At 42.2% G+C, this 14,354-nt stretch overlaps 1 protein-coding gene across 1 annotated transcript in view; it reads left to right on the top strand.

Annotated features, from left to right (window-relative positions):
• WWC2 (WW and C2 domain containing 2) overlaps positions 1–14,354 on the top strand; it is a gene marked incomplete at both ends in the record, with an annotated part of 99,793 nt that overhangs the window by 59,551 nt on the left and 25,888 nt on the right. Inside the window, 5 exons of the mRNA XM_084264033.1 lie at positions 369–515; positions 1,342–1,415; positions 6,302–6,544; positions 11,170–11,259; positions 13,071–13,684. Of these exons, the coding sequence (XP_084120159.1) occupies positions 369–515; positions 1,342–1,415; positions 6,302–6,544; positions 11,170–11,259; positions 13,071–13,684 (1,168 nt within the window). The remainder of the gene's footprint in view (positions 1–368; positions 516–1,341; positions 1,416–6,301; positions 6,545–11,169; positions 11,260–13,070; positions 13,685–14,354) is intronic.

Below are 14,354 nucleotides of genomic sequence, written 5' to 3'. Positions count from 1 at the left end.
AAAATTGAGAGATGTTTTTTGATATACATGCCCATTTTTCTAAATCTAAATTTCCAAATCTAAATTTTCTAATTTCCTTTTCTGAAAGGATATGTATCTCTTTTTTTAATCAACCAGGTATTTAATTGGGTGACAAGTTGAAAACAAGAGAAAACAAACCCACTTTTTTTTTTTATATTGTCACAGGTGTTGGTCATCCTTGCTATCACCTACCAAGTGCTTGGCTAAAAGGATAGTTTGCTAAATATGAAATTAACCCAGAATTTTTATATTGGAGTCTTAATGTCAACATCTTTTGGAGATCAATTGGCATAAACAGGGTAAACTGCAAAGGACTTTAAAATCACCTATTTCTGTTTCCCGGACAGAGTCTTGCAAAGCTGAGAGAGAAATTCAGTCTTGACCAGACTATTGGGACATCTGAACCAGACTTAAGTTCCAGCTCTGTAAAGTCCCAGCTGTGTTTTTCTAGACAAACTCTGGATGCAGGGTCTCAGACGGACGTTTCTGGTGAGGTGAGCTTTTTTCCAGTTTGTGAAATGTAAAGAGAAGTTGAATCAGAACACTGCAGTTAATGGAAGTGGAATCATATGGTTGTTTACTGTTGCTGAGAGGTGTGTATATATATATACATGATTAAGAGAAAATTACTTAGAATCAGTGATCTGATTTTTTCCCCCTCCTTGAATTTTAAATCGAGATTCAGATGAACTTTATATGTTCGGCATGGAGCATGTTTATGACAATTTGATTTAATCAAGTAGTTCCAGTACAGTGAAGATAGTATATTTTGGATATGTCTATAAGATGCGTTTGACATTACAGACGTAATTCAGTATGAAGACATTCTTAATTTTCAGAAATCAGATCTCAGAATTTAAATGTACAGCTTAATTTCACACAGCTGAAAAGCTGTTAGTGGAACTACTTGTTCAGCGAGTCACTAAAGCTGTCTCTGTTTCTCTGACTGCATCTACACGCACAGAAAGCTGCGCTTAACTTTGGGGCCTTTCTTTCCAGTTCTGTCAGCGAGCTGAGTAAGGCAGAGACTGCGCAAGCTTTTCCAGAGAGCTAAGCCTGGGTTTCGTAGCACATCTACTGAAGTCTTTAAAATGCACTGGCTTGGTTCTGAGTTCAGCAGAGCCCAGATTTCGGGTGCAGGCAGTGCAAGACTTCTTTGAGCACGCTCTGGCTTTACTCCGGAACGCGGGTAACCGGTGGCACAGCGGCTGGACACAGCCGGGCCGGGCCTGTGCTGTGCGGCCGTTTTCGAGCCTGCGCGCACGTCTGGCTGCTTTGCACGCCTTTGTAAGGCTCGTGTTTTATTTCTCTCCCCAACAGGTTGGAGCAAGAAGTAGATCGAATTTAGCGGAGAAGGTCAGGCTGAGCCTGCAGTATGAAGAGGCGAAAAGAAGGTAACGGGGCTGGGGGCGGGGCGAGGGCGCGGGCCCTGCGGCGCCACCGTCGGGCGCGCACTGACACCTAGCGGCGGCTCTCCGGGGCCGCTGCTGCGAGCCGCGCTCCCCCACGCCGCGGGCGGCTCTCCGGGGGCCGCTGCTGAGAGCCGCGCTCCCCCCACGCCGCAGGCAGCTCTCCGGGGCCGCTGCTGAGAGCCGCGCTCCCCCCACGCCGCAGGCGGCTCTCCGGGGCCGCTGCTGCGAGCCGCGCTCTCCCCACGCCGCGGGCGGCTCTCCGGGGGCACTGCTGCGAGCCGCGCTCCCCCCGATGCCGCGGGCGGCTCTCCGGGGGCACTGCTGCGAGCCGCGCTCCCCCCGATGCCGCTGGCGGCTCTCCGGGGGCACGGCTGCGAGCCGTGCTCCCCCCGGTGCTGCTGGCAGGCTCCCGGCACTGGAGGCTGCTTTCAGGCAGTGCATTGCACGTTTAACGCTAAGTTACCAGTGAGAAATGGGAAAAGACCTTTAAAACCAACTGTTAGCCTAGCACTGCCAAGTCCAACACTAAACCACGTCCCTAAGCACATCTGCACGTCTTTTAAATCCCTCCAGGGATGGTGACTCAATCACTGCCCCGGGCAGCCTGGTCCAGTGCTTGACAACCCTTTTAGTGAAGAAATTTTTCCTAATATCCAATCTAAACGTCTCTGGCATAACTTGAGGCTGTTGCTTCCTGTCCTATCACTTCTTTCATAGGAGAACAGCCACCTCAGCCTCCTTTCAGGTAGTTGTAGAGTGTATAATGGTCTGCCCTCACACACCTTTTCTCCAGATTAAACAGGCCCAGTTCCTTCAGAGGCTCTTCCCAAGACTTGTTGTCTAGACCCTTCACGAGCTTCTTTACCCTTTTATGCATTAAGGGAATAGAACAAGCTAACTTTGCTCTGAAAGGAGTCACCAGGTTATTTATGTCTATTACATCCTTCTTTGGGATCATCATTTCACTTTACTATACCACTGAAGGCTCTTTAGTTTAGGAGTTGCTTCAGACTTCCAGTGCAGATTTAGCAGGCTTAATTATTTCTTTTTTTTTTTTTTACCTGGGACTGTGGATAATTTAAATACTTGTTATCACTATGGGTTGTTTTTTTAATGAGTTTGACCTGAGGAGAAAAGAAATTGAGAACTGCTCTACTGATGAATGTGGAATGCCTTTCAAATAAAGTTCTGCTGTGGTTGCTCATGAAAGCAGTGCCATTTTGATGAATTGCCACTGCACTCAAGAATGGGCATCAGAAAGCAGAACATTCAGGGTTACAATGACATGTCTTCTGCACCAGAAGAAAAAGGAAAAAGAAAATATTTCTCTGTGTGATATTTCTCTTTTAATAATGTATTAATTGTGTTGTATTATTTTCTAATACTTTCCAAAAGTAGGTGTCAGCTATTCGTAGACCTTACAGTTTTTGTTATGGAGGTGCTTTGTAATTTATAGGGAATAGAAATCACAAATGTTATCCCACTCCCAAAGTTTCCTTTTTACTATAAAGAACTAAACAAGGCAATAAAATAAAAAATAGCACTTTTCCCCAGATGAAAACTGTGCCTAAAATGTCATTTTACCTGAGACTTAAGTAGTATTGCAGTTGGCATACTGTGGCATGGTCAATTAGAAAACTAGGAAAAGAAAATTGTAGTTTGTAAAGACGTAGTTGTTATGTTTTAAAGGCTGGACGCTTTGCAACCAAGTCGTTTTTTACCTAATCTTAAATATATACCCTCCTCATACAGAGTAGCCACTACTATCCCTGCTGGTAACAACAGTAATCCTTTATATTCTCATTACAAATCATAAAGCTTTATTATATAATCAATGCATTCAACAGAGTGCTACGGCTGTTGTGTTTGTTCAGTATTGAATACGTATGATTCTGGCTTAGAATCATCACGTATGTAATAGTAACTGTCAGATGGTGGTTTAGATGCAAGTAGATGGCATTTTTTTTCTTGGGCATAATTGGTTCAAAACAGATCATCTTCTGCTTTGACTTTGTCTTGATACCAAGAGGTCTCAGCGCTGGGTTTTATATGTCCTTTGTTAGAAGAACAATAAAAAAAAATCTGGTAGTGAGTCAGTTAACCACTTCTACAATAAAAAAAAAACCAAAACCCACACCAAAAAAACCCGAACAATACCCCAAATAATACCACCCAATATCCTCCAGAGTTCAGAGTATGGAGTACTGCAGCACAAGATCTCACTGCCTCACAAATTAGCCAAGAAATGGGCCAAAATTTCAGTAGCTCATGTACTGACCTTTGCTTAAGTATTTGTTTTGTGTGACTGTAGTGGTTCAGCCCCAAGCAGGGGCTGAGCACCACACACATCACTCCCTCACTCCTGGAGAAGCAGACAGAGCCTCCCTGGTTTGGGATAAGGACATTCTACTGACCACCCTGCCAAAGGGGAACAATAGCTGAGCCCTGTGGCAGAATTCACATACCCGGTGATAACACAGAGTACTTTACCCAACAGGACAATAACACAGAGCACACCACCAAGGACTCAGACTGGCCTGGTGGTACCCAGGAGCACCCCTCCCACACCAGCCCCTTTTATGGGGGAGTGATGTCAGGTGGTGTGGAAATACTTGTCAGCTTTAAGTAAGAAAATTGGACACCTTGAAGACACTGTGAAAGTCTTTAAAGTGTTTGTACATACCAGTTGTATCAGTGGCTACAGGGTGAACTTCATTATTCCAAGAGATGTAAACTTTATTAAGATACATAGTTTGTGCATAAAGTTCAGTACCTAATTATGTCCCCTTTAATTATTATGGCCACTGTAATCATCACTATAATCAGTAAGTATCAAGAATCTCTTCTGAAATATTAAGTATACAGTTTCTTGTTTTGTGCTAAAATAACTAAGAGAGTCTTATAAGTGAACCTCTCTACTTAAAAATTATCAGTTTATTTTATATGTTGCCTATTTTTTGTTGTTTAGCCAGCAGAATGCCTTGAAGAGGTGGAATGTTGATGTTAACTATGCAAAATTCAGTTGTAACTGTTACTCAAAAGGCTCTGATAGGACTGTCCTATCCATCATGCTCTACCTTCCTGATGTGGTAAAGAGCTGGCTAATATTCCTTGTTGACCTGTTGAACAAGGACTTGATATCCATCTAGCCCTTTGCATGATGAGGCAGCTGAAGAGACCGTCAGTTACGGTGGTAGAGTTGTCTGTAGCAGAGGGAGCAAAAGAACTGTTTGGAGACCACCATCCCATCCCATAAGCCATCAAACAGCTGTCGGTAGCAGCTACTTTCAGAGCAATGTTAGCTGGAACCAGTCACCTGGAGATGAAAGTCTCAACATTTCATTATATATCCAGCTGAAATTATTCAGTTGCTTTCCCTCTGAGTACTGCTCCTCTAAAGGACTGCTGAATATAAATGATATATGGAGCAGCTGCAGAGTATGTTGAAATGCTTCATTTCATCCAGCCATTTGGTTATGGTAGCACCTCTGATAGTATTTCTGTTTACTTTACATTGTTTTTCTGTGAAAACGCCCTGCGTCAAAGTTGCAGGGCTGTGGTGGGAGTGTGGCTTGTTTTCAGTTTTGAAGCTGCTGTTTTTCAGCTGAGGTGCAGGTGAGAAGGAAATGTTACCTATGGAAAAGGCAAGGGGAGTGGTTCCCCTTCAGTTTCTAAGATGGGATAGTTAGGTTGAACATTGGCTAGTCTTAGCTTTGACCATAAATAAATGCCTTAATGTACTGTAAAATTACTACTGGCTAAGCATGATACTATTAGTTTTGTTAATCACAGAAAACAAACTGTAAAGAAAATAGTAACTTAGGCAGTTACAAAGAAGTAAATCTAACAGATCAGTTCCTTTTGCCCTGAACTGTGCAGCCACGTTCTTCTGACTTGTGCTTTCTCACCTTTTTCCCAGGCTATGAGAAAGAGGTGCGGAAGGCTAAGAGCTCTTAGGTAGTTTGAAGCTATGTGTCTTTAGTGATGCAGCTGGTTCAGGTGTGGCTAAAGCTGGAAGTGACTGAAAGTTACCAGCTTGTTAGATGGCATGGCACCTATAACGAATTTTTAGGCTTTCCTAGAGGGCAAGGAGTCTGTATTGCAACACATGCACTTTTTAAGCTGTGCTGCTGAGCCCGTAGGTGGAATTATTATGGAGACCGAACACTGGAAATAACCTGCCTTGGTCAGGACTGAGCTGTAGTACAATAATGATATAGGGAAGTCTGTTTCCTTTATATGTCTGCATCTATGCAATATGTCTTCGTTCTGTGATTTGGCATCTGCAACAGGAGCAGCTGTTACACAAACTCCAACTGTGGAGTTAATAATCTCCTTTCCCTTAAGGTAGATGCTGTCCTGTTACGTTCCATTTTAACTGCATAGAAGAGCAGTGGTTTTGCTTTTTAAGGTTGGCATACATGCATGCTGCTGAAGTGAGCACCTTGCTATGGTACATACTCTTTCACCATGGTCACTCCAGTTCCTGAGGAGCAGTCAGTCTCCAACAACTTCAGAGAAATCCATCATGCTCCTCACTGAGTAAAGCATAGTGCTGCCACTGTATTACCAGGCAGGTCGCTTCCAATAAAGCTGTTATTAACATTATGACTTCTGCTTAAACTCAGCATTGGAACAGGAACAACTTGTTTTTAATGTATATATGCATATTGGTGTTGGCCTGAATAGGCAGCTTGCTTTTTCTGGCATAGTGTTCATTCTTGTGAAGCAAAACTAATTAGAAGTATGGCTTTGGGTAGAAAACATTGTTATATCCTGATACCTTTCAAAATACTGAATCGCTTCTTTCCTTCCTGGGATTTGTATGCTGCACTGGGCTCAGACAAATCTGCTGTATTTTATTTTAGCATGGCTAACTTGAAGATTGAACTCTCTAAGCTAGATAGTGAAGCCTGGCCTGGGGCACTGGACGTGGAAAAGGAAAAACTGATGTTAATCAATGAAAAAGAAGAGCTTTTAAAGGAGCTCCAGTTTATTACACCACGCAAACGTACTCAAGATGAGCTAAAGCAGTTAGAAGCAGAAAGGAAAAGGCTTGAAGAGGAGCTGCTGTCTGTGAAAAGCGCACCCAGTCAAGCACTTGCTGAAAGGTAAGTGGTTGTCTTTTGCTAAATTAAGTGATGCCTTCTGCAACCTAACCCCTGTACTCATACAGACCCTGAACTGTGCCTTGATGGGCTCTTTTCCTTCAGTAACTGCTCTATGCAGATCTTAATTAAATTTGTTATTAGCCCACTGAGCAGAAACACAAAGAAGTCCTCTGTACTGTGAGAGAATCTGAACACCCTGTATGTGCTCAGCAATATCAGTCACTCTGCATTTGTTAGCAGCATGAAAATGCCTGTGACAGATGTTGAATAACTAAGGAATGTCAACATACCAGCGGGAGGGCAATACATCATTCACTCATTTCTGATAATAGCTGTAAACTATTTGAACTCAGGTTACAAAGATTGTCTTGATTGTTGCAATATCTGAAGCCTTTCATTCTGAGTTTTATTATGTACGAAATGCAACCAAAAGGGGAAAAAAAAGTTCAGAGAAGTCTAATTGCTGCAAAAACTTTCCTAACTTACTGCTACCTAACAGGTAAACAAAGCAGCTCCCACAGTAAATTGTTTTAGCCAGATTCAGAGTTTGAGAAAATCAAAGGTGACTGTCATAAATGGACTTTTCATCAGCTGTAAGTGGAAATAAATTTATGGGCACCTCTACCACACGTAAAATGCAATAAACACAAAATGCCATTGAATGTTTCAGTGTGCTATGCCTCCTTGAAGTAATACAATCAGGAGAAGCTACCTGTCTGTGTTAGTGGTATCTAAAGTACCCTGACTCCGCTGCTTTCTGACTTCTGTTAGTAAATGGAGAGTAAGGGATCAATTAAATTCAGTCACAAATAATTTGTATCTAAGATTTTGATACTATGGTTTTGTAAGTAGTAGCTAAATCTTGACTTATGATGTAAGTAGCTGGTTTCTTAGTCTTTTTTTCTTCAGCTTGCTTAAGTGCCAAACAAAATTCCGCACCTCACCTCCCATACATGTCTGATGCCAAACTTGGAGGGCCAGGGGCAAGTAAAATTGTCTTTCCACTGTCATGAAAAAATGAAATAAGAGATAATTATTTTCCCCATGTATAGTGACATGGCTAGTTGTTAAAACTTACATTTTTCCCTCCTCTGTTTTCTGCAATTTTTTATCCTGATTTTTATTCCTGAAAAGGTGCAATTTTTTTTCTGAGGTGACTGTAAAATTTCATGCCCCCTACTGCTGGTTGAAGTAGCATTTATGGTGGTTTCTGGTTTGCTTTTTTGCTCTCCACTGAATCTCTGGTGAATTTCTACCTGCAGCTGTTTGTTATATTAAAACTGTCTGCCTTGATGACTTGAAAGTGTGTGGGTTCGTTCACACCAGGCTATTCTGTGGATTATTTCTGGAGCGTCTGCTATAAACGTAAAAAAAAAATAAAATAATTAAAATCCTAATTTTGTAGAAGGGTTGAGATGGTGAAACTTCTCCTGAAGTGTTAATTTGAGAAAAGGATGCATTTAATTGTGTCAGATCAACCATTAGCATTTGTTTTTTGGAGACGAGGAAGATTCTTCTCTGTTGTCAGTGGAGGAGCCACGCGATCCTCGAAGTGCTGCCATGTTGTCGCATTAATATTTTCTTTCATGAAGTTCCATGAATGTCTTGGGTTTCCCATGTTTTCACAGGTACTGGTAATGAAGCAGCAGTGTAAGAAGCTGTGAATTGTGGCAGAGCTTGATGTGATGAGGATTTATTGTTTTGGTCTGTATTTTGGGTGGGGATTTTTAAGGTTGGGGTTGGTTTTTTCCCTTTAAAAGGGGAAGAAACAGAGGACTTGTGCTGACTTAAAAAAACGTTATAGTGTAGCCCTGGGTTATGCTGGAGTAGGATGCTGAAATTGCCACTAGGAGATGTACTCAGAATCAATTTACAGAAGGAGGGTATAAATCGTAACGTATCAGCTTCAAAAAAGCAGAGACGGGGCATAGTCTGATTGCTTTAAGAAGCCTTCCAGCAGCTATACAGAAATAACTGGATTGTGGAACTGTTGAGAACTATTTGCTACTTCCTTACCTCTGTTCCTGTCAGGGAGATTCCATTACTGCTTTAAGTCCTTGGCAAAATTTTCTAAGCAGTTGCAGGCGTTTAAGCAGATGCATGACTTAACTACCTGATCGCGCTCTTGCCTGCAAAACTGGCCCCTGCACTTGTGCCTGCCATAAACACGTCCCCCTAAGCTTGCACTGAAAGGGGAGCTGTGTGCCCTGAAACTTCTTTTAATGTCTTATTTTAAGATTCCCTGCCCCTCTCAGCAACAGTATGATTTAAGAACGAGACTGGAGAACTATGGCTCTCTAACACTCAAGTTGCTCCTCCAAGGAGTAGTAGGTTAATTTAGATACAAGGGGGTGCAAGCAGGAGAGATTGAGGCGCCCATGTCAGAATAGGTAACGCAGTGTTTTTTTAGGTATTTACATGGCTTTTTGGATAGTAAAGTTCCTGCTTATGCTATAAAGAGGGAAGGTTCATTGTTTGAAACTTCTGGGGTGGTGTTTGCTGCTTCTAAAATTGGCCTGATGTAAAACGAAAAAAAGCCCACCAAAACCTTGATTCTCAGTTTGTTGTGAGATAGTAACATTATTTCCTGCATGTCATGGAATTTCCAAGAGTGACTTCATCATATAGCTCATATAGTTTGTGGTTAGTGACTAACATCTTTCTGAAATTGATCTACGGGTATTAATACTGCTGCTTTAATTCCTAGTAGATCAAAATACATCCGGGAGAGAGGGTTTTTTCAGGGGCTAAATTGTGTGGGATAAATTACATTGTATCAGCCTCCTTAGTAAAGAAAACTTTTGCTTGTGTGTTGGAGGAAAAAAAACCAAGCAAACCTTTTAACTTAATAGTACAAATTCAGTGGAACAACTCCAGGTGTCAGTTTTGAGGAGTCTGGTCAGAGAAGTTCCAAAGAGTTAAATTTTCTTTCTTGTCTTTTGCCATTAGTAGTTGAACACATACAGCAATTTTTCTGCCTCTTCCTTGAAGTTAAAACGATGGTTCACCATTGAAAAGCCACAAAAATGTTAGTGAAGAGCACTTTTACTTGGGAAAAGCAGTACAGATTAGGCTTTAAAAGAAGACAGAAGGCATTGATAAATAGTAAAATGGTTGGAAAGTGTGTTTGATGCTCATCTATAATATAATTCTTGGTTTGGAAACCCCTGTGTGTGTATTCCCGAGCAAAGAATGAAATACTGTGTATGCTTTTAACAGTCCTAGCAGGTATTGACAGATGAACACATTATTGTGGTGTAAGAGCAGACTCAGCGCAGGCAGCCGAGTGGAAGTTCACACCCTGGCTGACCTCAGGGTAACTTATTCACCTTTGCATAACCCAGATTTGCTCACTGAATAAGCATGGGTGTAAGCAAGTGCTTTTCATGCTTTGCTGAATTGAGGACTTAATGTCTTTTTACTGGTATCTGACACTGGGAGAGAGTGAATCCTGGGAACTCTTGAGAATTGTGTGCAGTTTGCATAAGAAAGCAATGGTTGATTTTTGGGTTTTGTTCTTCAAAGTGTTCTCTGCATTTCAATTTTAATTTATACATCCTTGAGATGCCAGAAAGGCCAAAGGAAAGGTTTCTGAGAACCAACATCAACTTTCTGTTTGGTTTTGTTTCAGGACGGGAGGTAATTTCTTATGTCTCACATTAGTTGCTCAAGAACTTGTGACATGTATCAGTTGACTGAGCAGGGGCTGGAGGAGAAAATACTAATCGACAACTACAGGAAGGTTTTAGCTGAATCCACTGAGGGAAAGCAATTTATTTGGTGTTGTAAATGGACTGATAAAAGGGAATTATAAAAGGGAAGGAAAAAAAAAATCACTGTAAAGGTTAGTGAATCCTTTCTGCTATCAGCCAGCCAAAAGGAATAGGAGAGTTCCACCACTTGTGGTTGTAGAGCTACACTAGATAACGGTGCAGGAGGAAATAAATCCTGCTTTTTCATAAAGGTTAATCTTGATAATGAGCATTACAATGCTGCGTGGCTTTGAGGTGATGGCAAAGCTGTTGGGGATGTAGAAATCTTTAGCTAGGACTCCTAAATACGGCCCATCATCTCAGAACCTTGCGCATGAATGCTGCTTTGATTTAAAGTGCTTTGTGTCTATAGGAAGACTCTGAAATCAAAGGGAGTGCTTTGATTTTAAACTTCCTGCAGTGCTGCCCCAAGTCCTTGCATTATCAGAACTAATGCTGGTATTAGTGTTCTTTTGGGGTTTTTTTCTGACACTGTATTAAGTGAGGAGCCAGTCTGCAGCGTGGCTCTTCAGAACTGTAGTAGTGCAGCTATTTTCCCAGTGCTGATCTGTTACTCTTTTATTGGGTGCACATTCCTCTTGCTACAGGGTGAACGTACCAGCACTTTGTTTGCGTGTACGCTCAGCAGGTTTGTTACAGTGCTTAGTGTTGTGCAGGTAAAGTCACTCTGCTGAAGTGGTAGGGTTTTATCATAGGACTGGGAGCTAGCAAAGTCTCTTGGATTTTATTAGTTGGCAACCAGATGAAAATAGGTGGGATCTTCACTTTGTTTTTGTCTAATCCATAAAGTACCGTAGCCTCCAGATCATTTTGTAATGCTTTCCTGTATTTATACATGCCTCTTTTTCCCAGATTGAAATTGGAGGAGAGAAGAAAGGAGTTGGTACAGAAACTTGAAGAAACTACAAAGTTAACTACTTACTTGCATTCACAACTTAGGAGGTGAGACTGTACTGTGTAATGTAAAACCCCTTTTCAGCAGCACTGTAGTGGACCTGGATGTCTCTCCACTTCGTTCTTAGTTGTTCTGTTAGCTGGCAACTGAACAATACTTGTTTATTATTCAAGTAAGAAATCTCAAGTGTAATAGCTTCAAGCATTTTGCCACCCTGCAAGCCTGGCGTACCTTTATCATTTCAGTAAGCTCTCAGGGTGGCATTGAATGGGGTTTTTGCATGACTTCCATGATTAAGCAGGCAGATATTGTTTTGCTTTAGTGTAAATACATAAATCGGGAATTCTCTTACAGGTTGTATCTTCAAAATCCTTTCATTGAGGACACCAAATGGTTTCTCAGAGTTCTGTCTAAAATGAGTTACTAGAACTGTAGCCTTTATTCTGTGTAATAACTGGAGAGGCTTGATGAGTACATGTATGCATGTAAATACTTCCCTGAATAGTCGATCCTGGTTTTAATTTCAACACTGACGTGATGCATTCCATAGACAGAAATGTATCTTCAGCAGGATTTTGTTTTTCCTGACAGTCATGGATTCAGAATGTGACTCTGGGTTTATGAAATTCGTAGTGATAACGGAAGTAATCAGTTGCAGTAACTGAGAACTCAGTCATTGCTCTGATGGGAATTATAATATTTAATGATACATGTAACTGGTCCTAGGGAAGAGTTTTGCTTCTGGACTGTTACCCTGGGCTACCAAGCCACGTGTTTGTTATACTTATTTTAAAATTCCTGAATTTTCCTGCATGTCTCAGTGAGATACTCTAGACACTGCATTAATATTTACCTGTTCTCTTAGAAATCAAAATGGGGCTTTAAGAGGAAAAATGTTTTTAAAGCATTCTGTGGAGGTCCTCTTACAGTAAGCCATAGCATCCTATCCTGGCATCTAGGCTGGCTTCGGTATTTCAGACATCTTGGCGAGGTCCCATAAGTGGCATCTTGGTCAGTGATCAGTTACAGAAGTATTTTAAATAACTTTTTGAAGTATTTTGTGCTTTTGGCCATCTCTTTGTCCCATTTAAAGCAGTTTTTTAGCCCACAGCAAAATTTCTGAAGTTGATAGCTCTGTTACTGTTGAGTAAATGTCCCTTAAGTGTTTAGAAGGGGCTGAATTGAATTTATTTTTTTCCTGATATTTTTTCCCAGCAGAGTCCTCCTGAGCCAAGGCCGTGGTACTCTGTTCCTCTGGCCTAGCAGGGCTCCTCACCTCCTGTTATTGACAGGAGAAGGTTGCATGTTGCTTGTGTTTGCCATAGCTGTACTCACTGTGCATGTGGAGTATGTGTTGTCTTACAGATGGGGAGCAGTCCTGCTTTAAGTTGTCGTCTCCTACCTGTCATCTTTCCCCGGTGTCTAGGCAGAGGGCAGGCTGCATAAATTGCTGTAGAGGGGCAGCACCTCTCTGCTGCCTTAACTTCATCCTGGGGAGCCCTTTCTGGTAACACAGACCCCATGGGCACCCATGTCAAAGTGGAGCAGGTCTTTGAGGGAATGTAGGAGCTGAGAAGGCTGATGTTACTGCCAGACCAGTTTGTGAAATCTGCAGCCTTCTGTGGATGAAAAGGGGCTTTGGCATGAGGCCAGAAGCTGGATGAATTGCTCTGACAGCGTGCAGCCTGGCCACGCTGAGCTAAGCCAAGTATGGGTGCTTAAAAAACATAATGCACAGCGCTGGGTTGTAGATCGTTACCGCGCAGCTCCCAGCCAGTCGTACTTACCTCGTGCTTGTAGTGTTTTGTGCTGTTGTAGTTTAGTAACATGGGTGTATGTGTTTGTGCTTTCTTTGCAGCCTCTCAGCTAGTACATTATCTGTGTCTTCAGGGAGCAGTTTGGGATCTCTGGCATCCAGCCGGGGATCTCTGAACACGTCGAGCAGAGGGTCACTAAACTCGCTCAGCTCCACGGATCTCTACTATACCCAAGGCGATCAAATAACAGATTTGGACTATCAGTATAAACTCGACTTCATATTGCAAGAAAAGAGTGGTTATATTCCTTCGGGGCCTATCACTACTATTCATGAAAATGAAGTGGTCGGTTCCCACGGGAGACCGGGTTACAGTGACTCTCCTTCAGCTGCTGACCATCCCAAACTGAGCGAACCTCCCAAATCTGTGACATCGCTGTCTTCCAGATCCTCCTTGTCCTCTTTGTCCCCTCCAGGCTCCCCTTTGGTTTTAGAAGCTGCATTTTCAGTGTCAGCTCAAAACTCCCCTCTGCATCACCTCACGACGGACTTTGAAGACGGTGACTTCTCAGGTGATTTTGCAGGCATTAGTCTCTGTGAGAACCAAATATTATTGGACTCTGAAGTCAGAGCAGGATCTCAGATTCTTACGGATGATAAAGGTCTTAATGAAGGCATTAGGCAACCTCTGCCTTCTCTACATGAAGGAAGTTCAGGTAATTAAAAAAATGAACCATCAAATGTATGTGTTACATGAAAAGCTTGAACTAGCAGCTGGCTCTTGCATGGGGAGGTACCTCATGTAACTGAAGATTGGCACACATTTGGCACGGTGGGCGGTTAGTGCATCTGAGGGATGATACATAACCTGTGGTGTTGGGTGGAGCGCGCTATGATCACCCCAATTCCATCTACATTTTTCAGTAGCTATCTCAGAAGGAAGGTTCATGTACTGCAGACTCTCGGGAAAAAAATAAGAGAAACCTGAAGCTGAATCTTGAAGACACAGAGGACACATGGTTTTTCTCCATGGTCATAGGTATTGTCAGATGTATGGGGATTGAACAACAATGCTCTGCAGGTTTTTGGTAGCTTGACCTCAGATACTTTGCTTCTCACTGAAGAGTAAGTTACAGGCTGATATCCTCAGTTAGAGATTTTGGGGGTCTGGTTATTTGAACCTGCTGACACTGCAATATTGATAGTTCATTTCCGATGCGAGTTGAGAAAGACGGGTGACCACAAGCCATGTCTGCCCATTTTTAACATGGATTTCATAGCTTTTAGTTTTTCATTCATCTGACTTAGAACAGAAATCCTAAAAGGAACTCTATGCTCCCCCTGCAGTCTATGGGAATTTCCAAAAGGATGAGTTGTTTTACCCTA

This window comes from Gallinula chloropus (assembly GCF_964237585.1).
Source record: "Gallinula chloropus genome assembly, chromosome: 4".
NCBI lineage: Eukaryota > Metazoa > Chordata > Aves > Gruiformes > Rallidae > Gallinula > Gallinula chloropus.
Note: the sequence above shows the minus strand (reverse complement) of the source record. Positions and strands in the feature narration are given on the sequence as shown.